This window comes from Folsomia candida, unplaced genomic scaffold (assembly GCF_002217175.1).
Source record: "Folsomia candida strain VU population unplaced genomic scaffold, ASM221717v1 Fcan01_Sc008, whole genome shotgun sequence".
NCBI classification, from domain to species: domain Eukaryota; kingdom Metazoa; phylum Arthropoda; class Collembola; order Entomobryomorpha; family Isotomidae; genus Folsomia; species Folsomia candida.
This window is the reverse complement of record NW_019091200.1, coordinates 2,726,888-2,738,077: the sequence shown is the minus strand read 5'-3', so window position 1 is coordinate 2,738,077 and position 11,190 is coordinate 2,726,888. Positions and strand designations below refer to the sequence as shown.

General features: G+C 40.0%; 1 protein-coding gene across 4 annotated transcripts; it reads right to left on the bottom strand.

The window, feature by feature from the left end:
- Positions 1-5,363: 5,363 nt before the first annotated feature.
- Positions 5,364-10,796, bottom strand: LOC110853213. 4 transcript variants are annotated; one of them, XR_004835445.1, is made up of 4 exons: positions 9,260-10,796; positions 8,725-8,982; positions 5,820-7,926; positions 5,364-5,714 (listed from the first exon to the last, which is right to left on the bottom strand). XR_004835445.1 is itself a non-coding variant. In XM_022101463.2 (3 exons), the coding sequence occupies exons 1-3, from the start codon at positions 9,491-9,493 to the stop codon at positions 7,771-7,773; spliced, it is 648 nt and encodes a 215-aa protein (XP_021957155.1). In that variant the 5' UTR covers positions 9,494-10,796; the 3' UTR covers positions 5,364-7,770. The 4 variants fall into 4 exon arrangements, 1 of the variants encoding a protein (XP_021957155.1); XR_004835443.1 differs by having other exon boundaries at positions 5,364-5,987; positions 7,640-7,926; XR_004835444.1 differs by having other exon boundaries at positions 5,364-5,987; positions 7,663-7,926.
- Positions 10,797-11,190: the final 394 nt, after the last annotated feature.

Sequence of the window (11,190 nt, the reverse complement as noted above, 5' to 3'; positions counted from 1 at the left end):
GAGGAAAATGCGACCCTTTTGAATGTACGTTTTTTCCAATAGTGGAATTTGCACAAGGAGGAAAAAAGTAAGCTTGGTAGATATTTTTGTCGATGCATTTCATCCATTTTGTACGAGGAGGAAGCCGTAGAAAGCGCTGGTTCGTGTCGTCTAGGAGGAATTGTGTGTGGGAAGAAGAAGCCTTAATAATTACTCAACTGCGATGCTTTCTCTTTCATCAATAAAACCAAAACCAAACCAGTCAACCAAACAAACCAAACCACACAATTGACAAAAACTAGGAAACTGCTTGTATAATAAATGTGGTCGCTGGGGGAGAAAGTGAGACCAAGTTTGTGTATATACGTATCAAACAAATCGAGTTTGATTTTGGAGTCATCGAGACATTGGAGACGAGGTAGGTGTCGAGAGAAAGTTGGAAAGTTGAGTCATCTTCAACTCAATTATGACTCATTTTGCATGGATGGATGGAAGCCAAGCTTGTTGTCTTTGTAATGAAATTAGGGCGCTCGTCCTCCTACCTCGAATCACTTGATTACTTACTTACGGAGGGAAGTATGTATACATAACTTACTTATTTTCCTGTTAGAGGAGACAGGGTACTACGTAGATAAATGTATATAAATTAGCAGTGACAATTGCATGCATGAGTGGAACTGAGGAAGAGAACGAGCAGGCGTCGTATAATTATTTAATTCGTATCGTCGTAGTCTGAGACCACGGCCAACTTTTAATGGGCCACCACCACAACCTACTTCTTCTTCTTCTTCTTGTTTGGCTCAATTAATGCCAATAATTGTGCCCATCATTACGATAAATCGAGTTTCTTCCTTCCTAGTACGTATATATGCAAATTTTGTGTATGAATTCGATTTTTGCACAACTTTCTAGGAGAATGGCTGGTCTTTGTTGTTGTCATTTTTGGCACGGATTATTGATATTTATTTCGTCCAACTATCTACTTTCTTCTCAGGCTTCTTCTCGTCTGCACGGAAGGTTTTCATAAACCAAACATGACAGAATATTCGGGAAGAAAGTAACCCGACGGGAAAACTTGGCTGGTTGTTGAATTTAATAAATCCGTTGTTAATAACTGAGAGTGAGGAGCAAAGCAACGTATCCTTCACGATACCTTCATGTCATGTAACGCAAAACTAAGCCAAAGCTAATCTAAACTTTTCATGCTCAGCTAAAGATTAGTTGGAGGAGACTCATGTACGTGTGTAGTTGCATATGCCTCGTATTTAATCACCATGTAAAAGCCAAGCCTTCCTGACGGAGGAAAACAAAGAGGATATGTTGCGAAGAACAACACGATAAGAAGAAGATAAACCCTGAAGCGAAGGCCATATATTTCGTGCAAAATCTCGACTTGCCATCTCATCTACCAAATCCGCTGTTTCCTGGCCTTATGCAACGTCCTCTTTCCTGTCCAAGGCAGGATTTGGGGGACTTCTTTTTTATTAAAAGTACGCAGAGAAAAATGGGGGAAAGTGTAAGCAGTGTTTCGTTTCTAGCGGGTTTTGCTAAATTTCTTGCACTGCAAAGGGAGAAATGCGAGAAATGCGAGGTGCAAGAAACTGGGAGAAAGTGCAAAAAATATACGTCATCTAATCACGCGCAGTATGAACTACAGCGTAGTTTCTTGCATTACTTGCAAGTCAAAACATCTGCAAAAAACATTTTCTTGCCGTAATTTCATTCAACTGGTTTCTTGCACCCGAAACACTGAAACCAAGTGAGTAATAAGAAAACCATAAACTTTGCACAACCTGTATAAAAATCAGTTAATCTTTTTTTTCGCCGACCTCTTGACCTCTGGGTAAAGGTTGTTTATTTGTCGTGTCATATCCCATCGCATGAGGGAAGGGAGAGAGGTTATCAATTTTTTCAAGTGAGTTGAATGATAACATGAGTGGGAGGGAAAACATGTCGGTTATGATCCGCAGCGTCCTCTTTCCTGTCCAAGACAGGATTTAGGGGACCTTTTTTTTATTAAAATTGCGCAGAGAAAAATGAGGGGAAAGTACGTAATAAGAAAAGTAAACTATGACCTGTAAAAATAATATCGCTTAATCTTTTTCCTTCGCCGACCTCCTGACCTCAGGGTGAAAGTTGTTTGTTTGTTTGTCGTGTCATGTCGGACGGAAGGAATGACAGAGGTTATCAATTTTTCGGGTGAGTGGTGAAATGAATGGGAAGGAACACGTGTCGCCTGTGATCCGACAAGGGAGCGAAATTATTACGGCGTTTTGGGAAGGAAACTCTGAGGATGGGGACGCCCTGAGGTGAGGAGTGAAGCCAATATGTTCCCTCTCCTAAAGTTTGAGATGTTTCGGGTTGACAGGTTTCGTAAACATTGCGGGTGGGAGAAGAGAGGAGGTTTATTTCTTGGGAAAATAAAAGCCAGGATTTATGTACGATGAAGCGATCCATGTGATGTTTGAGGAGCAAAAGTAATAAAATAAGGGTTTAAAAATATTGGAAATTCTGAGGAAATTTTGACCCACAAAATCTCAACGTACTCGTATTACGCGTATATACATATGCACATGTGTGCATATACTTACTATTTAGCTTTCATCAATTATAAACCATAAATTATCATAAATTGCAAATTTATGAGAAAATTTGTCTCACAATTCCCCCAATGGATTTTACAACTTCTTACCACTCTACACCATTTTATCACTTTTGAGCTAGTAGTAAATACTGATAAATACCACTTTAAACACTGGTATTTCGTGTAGTAGGCACTGCTAGTTAGTTAACAAGGATTCAATTTGGCATGAAAATGAGACGTACACACATGCATAGTTTCGGCCAGGTTAGATTTCTCTTCTCTTTTCTTTCTCAAGTCGTGTAGCAAGTGGGGAGCGGAGAAGTATTGATATTTATTTTGGCATGTTTGACACTATTTACATTTACTTAATTCCTAAACCCAGACGTGTGGCCTGGTCTGGCAGCTACATACTTATTAATCCTGACAGAGAACGTGAGACTTTTAGCACGACCAACATCAGCGGAGTTGTGTATGTACGTACCTATGTCTACTCTTAGGCGAGTACATATTTATTTTGTGGAATAGTGTTCCAGAGATGGGCAAAATATATTATGTGGAACTGCAGGATGTTCCACCCGCAAAAAGACGAAAATCTACGTAGAAAAGACGTCAGCTCTTAGGAAAATAGTGGTTTTGTGAATAAATCAACTTTTTAATATGGTCAAAATATAGTTTTCAAGATTTTGTATAGATAAAGTATTTTAACCCCATAAAAAGTAAATTTCTTCATAAAACCGGTACTTCCGCCCTATTCCCAATGCAGATTGTCTTCTTTTTGTGGGTGTAACAGCCCCGGAAATCCAAACCCTGGGAAGAACTTGGTTCAAAATATTTACTATATTTTGCCCACCTCTGTGGACGGAATATGTACCAAGTTGCCGATATTTTTTGAGTAGAGGATTCTCCGTAAAATAAATTGAGATGGGAAGAAAGAAGGAAGTGAAAGCACCTCCACCCAACAAAACGACACTCACTCCCGTCTTATTAATCCCACATAAGCCGTGTAACGCATCCATCCAACCGTGTTCGCTCCTTCTGCTGCTGGAGTGAAATTGTAAAAGATTGACCATTCCTGTGTTTACTCTTTCTCTGCCACTGCCACGATTTACTGCCTCGGAGTGAAACTACTACGTGTATTTACGAGGAAGGAGGATGAAAAACAAGCCACTACCACTGAACCGAGAGAGACGTTACACATGTACATAGACAGATGCCACATGTAAATACTCGCAGAAATCAATAGTTAATCCGACAGAGAGTGTGTTATGGCATCAATATCGGAAACACAAAACGCGTTGGGTGAGGTGAAAGTATGTATGTGTCGGAGAAAGTGAGACGCAATTTGTTACCTGATAGCCCCCAATAACAAAGATATTAATAATCGGGGTGACACTGCAGGTTAACCAGGGTTTCGTTTCTTGCGGGTTTGCCACGTTGTTTGCACTGGAAATCAAGAAACTGCGAGAAATATGAGCCATCTAGCCACGTGACGTATGAAGTATGACGGACGAGAAGTATTTTTTGCACCTTGCATTTCTTGCAGGTCAAAATAACTGTAAAACCCCACTTTCTTTCGGCTATTTCTTGTGCTGGAAAGCAAAAAATGCGTGGTGCAAGATATTGCAAAAAAGCGAAAGAAAGATGCTCCAAGCAGCCACGCGCCGTATGAAGTATAGCGGCTGGACGTAGTTTCTGGCGCCTTGCATTTCTTGCAGGTCAAAATCCCTGCAAGAAACCACTTTCTTTCCGTTATTTCTGGCAAGTGGTTATCTACTTTCACCCGAAACACTGCAAGTTGACATGTTTTTCGGATGGATGGAGAGATACATTACACGGGATACACAAACAAACGACTACTTGACATTTCTGTGTATGTAGCTCTCTCGACTGATTGTGAGTGGGACGTATCGCTTTCTCCTCTCCCTTTGCCTGATTAATAATGTCATGTCGAAATTATATCGAGGAGCCGGTGGTGTGTGTGCGGTTCGGTAATTTAGTGATTCGACTTGCTCCTCCCATGTTCAATTATTTAGTCTCAGGTTGGAGGGAATCAATGCAGTTAAAGTGGGAGACCATCCCAATTTATTTTACTGTCGTGGACTGCACGACTGGACTTTTGTGTGCACTTATTACGTATGACATGACCGACCAGAGGGTGGATGTATATTCATGAAATTTTTTTAAAAAATGCGAAAAATGCAAAAAAAAATCGGTCTCATGATATACCTTTGTACTAAGAAAACTTAAAAGATTTAATATTTTATAGCGGAAATATGTCTTGAAACCTAGAAATTGGTAAATATGTAACAATATGTTAAAGTATTTTGTAATTTTTGTGCTGTGTTTGAGTTAGGGAACACACCCACAATGATCATCGTAAAATGTTGTCATAAAATGAAAAAGTTTAAAACTAGTACATATACAATACATATCCACCCTCAGGTGATGCAAATAGCAGACAAATTTGTTCTCGAGACGTTGAGAGCAGGGTTGCAGAAATCTCATCTCACCTTCACAAATCTCATCTCACTGAGATATAATGAGAAATAATGAGATATGAGAAATATGAGATTTAGTGAGATTTATGAGCCATGCACTAGCGCCACCTAGCGGACGGGGTCATTAACTACATATTTATCTCATTATTTCTCATATTTCTCACTCAGCCCCAAGTGAGATAAATGATATAAATCATTAAATCTCACTAAATCTCACTCGGTGATATATATCACTTGTAACCCTGGTTGAGAGAAAAGCTGTAAGCCCGTTTCCCCATGATAAAAAAGAAGCGCAATACATGTACTTTACTTATCTACTATCAATTTATTAAAGTATATTGACATTTACATAATAACGACAAGATATCCATACAGGTACAAAAATCCTGTTACATATACATTTTACATAAGAACTTATCATCCAAAGCGCTCATATTTTTCTGAAGCTCACAAGAAATTTCTAGAAAATTTTACTTTGTATAATACACACTGAGAAATTAAATTGGACTATTTTCTGCCCACGTTAAATAAAAGCAATATATTTTTACTTGGCGTCGTCGTTCGTTTGTCATTAATTTGATCACGAATAAATCCAGCACCTTTCTCTGCGATTGATTGATGAGCAAGCGTCGGTATGCACGTAACTTGGAGCTCTGTGGTGGTGCAGACGTGTGCATTGTAATTACAGTAATCAATTAATGAGATGAAATAAGTCAAGAGAGTCAGTCATTAAGAAGGGGAATTATTATGTACGTTACATGAGCTGGTGGCGTGGCGTGGCGTGGCGTGTAATCAATTCGGAGTAGTATGTATGTCGTCCATTGTTATTTTAGTTTGCCAAAATTATGCACACGTGCATATATACGTACGTACATAGGTATCGTATCACAAAAGATTTCATGGTTGCTTGGCCGGTCATTGGTGAGCTATGGAAGTAAGTAAAGTTAGCTAAATAGACAGACAGATGAGAAGAAGAAGTAAATAGGTCGACAGAGTTAGTACGGTTCAGTTCAATCTGCTAATTGGCTGGCAGATCATCACGTATGTATAAGAAGAATTCATCAGATGAGAAATTTTTGAGCAAAATATTCCGAAATTTAATGGAAGAAAGGATGCAAATTGGAGGAAAATAGGTAAATATTTTGACTAACTATTTCTAGTGAAATTTTGTGATACCTCGCACAGAAGAAGAATAAATGAGACATTTTGAGCAAAACATTCACAATTTGATGGAAGAAAGTATGCAAATTGAAATGTCTGCATGTCATGTTTTTACAATTAGTTTGAAATTTTGCAACATCCAGTACAGAATAAGAATAAAGGAGACATTTTGAGCGAAATATTCTCAATTTAGGTAATGGAAGAAAGTATGCAAATGGAAGTAAAATGTCGACTAACTATGTTCTTAATTTGCAGTCGTCGTGAAATTTTGCAATATCTAGTTCACGGAAGAATAATAAATGAGACATTTTGAACAAATTGTTCACTGGAAGAAAGTGTCCAAATTGGATAAAAAACGAGAATATTTTGCTTTGTACTCGTCGTGAAATTTAGCAATATCAATCTCAGAAATAATGTTAGTGGGTGTTTCGTTTGATTGAGAAGACGTCGTCTCCTCCGTAAATCTCGGATCGGGAAGAACTAACTTTTTGTAGTGACGTAAAATCATCTCCTTTTCTATAAAGTAGTTCTACTCCTGATTAGACCACGTACCCCATTTTGTCCGCAATTTAGCCAGCACCTAAGCCCGTCTCAACTTTAATCCCCCTGGAAAAGACGGGTATTGCATTTCGTCTAAATCGAGATGATCACTCTCACTCACCGTAAACCGTGACCCTCGACCTTCCCTCGATGCAGCAATCACTTAATGACGGATTTTGTCAAATGAGTCGAATTTGTTTTGGGGTGTATTTACTAAATAGGTTTTTTTCAATCTGAGGAGTACCGTGAGCTTGTCTGGGATCAATATCTCGACAGCTTTTGTTATTCGAAGCTCGCTCAGGCGTCCCCAGAGTGATCCAAGTAATCTTAACTTTTGCCCTGTTGCTGGCTTGCCTTGCGTGTAAATAACTAACAGAATCAGATGCGGGATCAAGAAGGAGTGAATCCTAGTCACAAGTGGAGACGAGAAGGAGAGAAAGGATTGAGAAATGAGAAAGTCGTCTCTCTGACGAAAACTTTCTGTCTTTTGTTCGTTGGTGGATATGCAAATACAATTTCGAGGAGTTGATAAAAAAGTATACATTTTTTACACGGAGGGGAAAAAACACTTCAGTTTCGCCAGGGCTTCGTTTCTTTGCTGAATTTCTTGCACTGCAAAGCAAGAGACGCAAGAAATGCGAAGTGCAAGAAACTGCATGGGAGAAAGTGCAAGAAATATGCGCCATCTAGCCAAGCGCCGTAAGAAATATGGCGTCGGGGCGTAGTTTCTTGCGCCTTGCATTTCTTGCAGGTCAAAATAGCTGCAAGAAACCACTTTCTTGTCGTTATTTCTGGTTACTTGCACGCGAAACACTGTGTGATTTTTATTCCGTACAGAATTTAGCAGGTTGAAGATGAAGAGCGTCATTAGTTTTACCCTTTTTCCCACGTGGTACATACATCTGAGAGTAATTACTCGAATTGGTTGGCAGGTTGGGCATCCTTCGCTTGACTCTGATTGCTCCCGGGAAGAAGAAGAATTGATGTTCTGATCGGTTGGGTGGTTAGTTACGTGAGGAGAAACATCTTGGTAACGTCTGGAAGTGAAGAGGACGTCGTGGGCAACGGGGTTTTGGAAATGATCTCGTTCAAAAGGTCTTTTATTACGCCTTCCAACATGCTCGAAACCTTCCACTTGACACGGTTCCCAACTATTTGAAGGATCTGCAGAGAGAGAGAGAGAGAGAAGAAACAAATAAAGTTGTTGTTAAATGCGCAGATGGAATCATTAGAGAATTGGGAGCGAGGACAGGACAAGCACGTCAAAAACATTAGTGAAAGCACTTTTATCTTGAAATGGGAAATGGTAAATATAGAGGAAATTGGGATGGAGAAACAGTGTTTCTTTGCTTTCGGCGTTCCTACATTTCTTGCACGGGAAAGCAAAAAACGCAAGAAATGCGAGGCGCCATGAAGTATAGCGCCCTGCGTAGTTTCTTGCGCCTTGCATTTTTTGCAGGTCAAAATACCTGCAAGAAACCACTTTCTAGCCGTTTTTTCTGGCAAGTTGTCACTTTCACGCGAAACACTGTGGAGAAAGTTGGATCGAAATGGATGGTGATGATGATGATGATGATGAGTGAGCGAGGAGCTCAATCTGATTGAAATAAATGAGGAGAAAGTTTTGGTATGAATTTACTGACTCGAATTTAATCATATAAAACGCAACAAAAACTTTCTCTCTCCGGGCAGGTCTGGATTTAATAATATTTTTAGTCAACATATTTGCATGTAGGTACACTGTTAAAAATCTGATAGAGTGACATGTATACTCCGTACTGGTATTGATTTGGTAATAACTTACTATCCGATTGGTAGTAGTTTGAATCTCGGTGGTAAATTTTTCATTATCAAAACATCACCAAACGGTAATACCCGTTTATTACCAGCGCCGGTAGAGTCATACATGTACTCTGAGTTTAATACCAGTTTTCTAATAGTGTATTTAGTATATTTACGTACTCTGGAAGCCACAAAGTTGAGGAGGGATCCCAGCCCGGTCACTTTTGCGCGTAGGTGACCAATATCTTTGACAGTGAGTTTTTCGAGGACCACGTTTTCCGACCCGTGGACCAAACAGAGCTGGATATCGCACGTGATATGCGTCAGACTTCCAGTGATGGTCCCTCTCGGCCCGTGATTCATTAGGGTCGCGTGGACGTCATAGTTCAACCCTGTATTCATTATACCCACGCCAACGTCCACCAAAATTTTGTCCATCTATAAGTACAAAAGAAATTATCGTAAGACTCGATGACTTATTGTCAAAATCAGCACATTTTTTAATCATTTCTCGGCTCTGGGAATCTACTTTGAAATTCTGGACAACTTTGTAAAGGAGTTGCCAAATTAAAAAATATATATACTCAGGAATACTCCGAGAATGCTCTCGGGGAATTTTAAAATAAATTCCCACAGCCGAAAAATTATTAAAGATATGCTGATTTTGGTGACGAGTCAACTTTTACGGTAAAATTTTTGCACTAGTTATCCTTACGTCGAGCGTGATTTTGGCGTCGTCAGTGCGGTGGACAGACTCGAGGCCGATAAGAACCCCGTTATAAAGTTGGGCTTCCCCCTTCCAGGTGACGCCCAACCGCCGCTTGCAAAAGTTGACCGTTGTGTCGGGCAGATTGACGAGGCTCATCCCGTTGTCCACCATTTGATCGTGAAGGTTTTCCAGGACAGAGTCCGCGTAGGTGTTGATGTACTCAAAGTTACCGAGCTGCATATTTGGTACTTTTTTTTAAATCAAAACTTGGCCAGAATACTGATCAGTCTTATTAGTTTTTCGTCGTGTTTTTGGTTGGGTGAGCAGATGAGAAGTGCGGATTGATTGTGTCGGCTGAACAAATTGTGGAATAAGTGAAGTATCACAGCTGGTTATTTAGCAAAGAGAAGAAGAGAAATTGAGGACACAAAAATTGGTGGTTTTTGTATGTGGAGAAAGTATTTATCTGTATGTAGCGTCGGTCCCTCTTTCTTTAACCGGCAGAACGTCTTTCGCCGAAGAAGATACTGGATTTGTGAACGCTTTTTATAAAATCGTGTAGCTCATGGCAGCCACAAATTGCCTTCTTTTCGTCCTCCACCCACCACTCCCTCCGTGTGACAATAATGATCCTGGAAGTACGAGTGGCTCCTCGCGAGTGCATTCGTAATGCAGTAATTGGATCTCTTTAAACGTGCCCAGAATGAGACAACGGAAGCGACGGAATTGCTTAATATTTCCTAAAAAAACTAGGCTCGTATGCTTTCATGCATGATAAAGTAATATTCGGCCTGCCTTGCTTTCACTCGCTCGATGTCTGTCTGTCTCGATTACTTTTCTCGGAAATATTTCAATCAATTTCCACTTCTTTTCAAGTGGAGTACAGTAAAACGAATCCTTGTAAAAAAAAGAAGTAATGAATTTTCTCCTCCTCCAAACTTTCTCCTTGTTTGACAAGTGAATCAATTTCTAGGAAGGACCTGTTTGTGCAAGCAGATCTGGTGGATTGGATAGACACACGCTGCTTAAGCTACAAGTGTGACACCATCGGCCAACTTTTGCACGCTACTTTTGTAACTTTTGTATTTATTTATTATCCTGACACCAACAATAGCGAGTGGTTTGTTATTGTTCTCGCCATGTTTGGCAGCTTAGGATCTCGAGTGGATGATGTATATTTTCGTATGATGAAATAATATAATGTGTAATGTCCCATTGACTTTTTTCCGTGTGTGGGACGACACGACGAGGTGAAAGTAAGTATAGCGGAGAAGAGAAAGCATGCCGCATGTTGCATTGGGGGATCAATACTTTGAGTCGATAAGCATAATCTGGTGGGATATGAATGTATATATGGGACGACGGGAGAGGCTGGTCTGGTCTGGTGGAAGCATTTAAGGTTCGTGGCTGGGTCCGATGTAAGGAGCGGAAGGAGTCGGTCGCCTGCTTTCTTTTCCACTTTCCCTCCGCCCACATCATGTTCCATTCTTCATAAGAGGCTGCCACGTGGTTGGAATGAGAAACGGTGTGGTTTGAGAGAGTTATGGTTATGGTGTATGGGGCAGTTGCTGTAAGTAGTAAAAAAGAGGAGGAGGGTTTAATAGACTCGTTAAAAACGAAGGACATACATAGTTGGACATAATTATGGTCTTGTTTAAGGGGTTTAGTTGTGGGTTATAGATAAATTATGACCCCACCACTAAGTACGACATAATTGGCGACTTTGACTTCCTAACCAATGGCAAGATCATACCTGGAGATTGCAGACCATTCACCTATATCGATTCTGAGTGTGGAACACTTAAAAATGTGGTAGAATGAGATATATACTTCGTACTGGTATTGATTTGGCAAAAACTTCCTACCGGATTGGTAGTAAGTTGTTTCTGAGGGTTGAATTTCATCATCACCACAACATTATTAAATGATAATGCCTG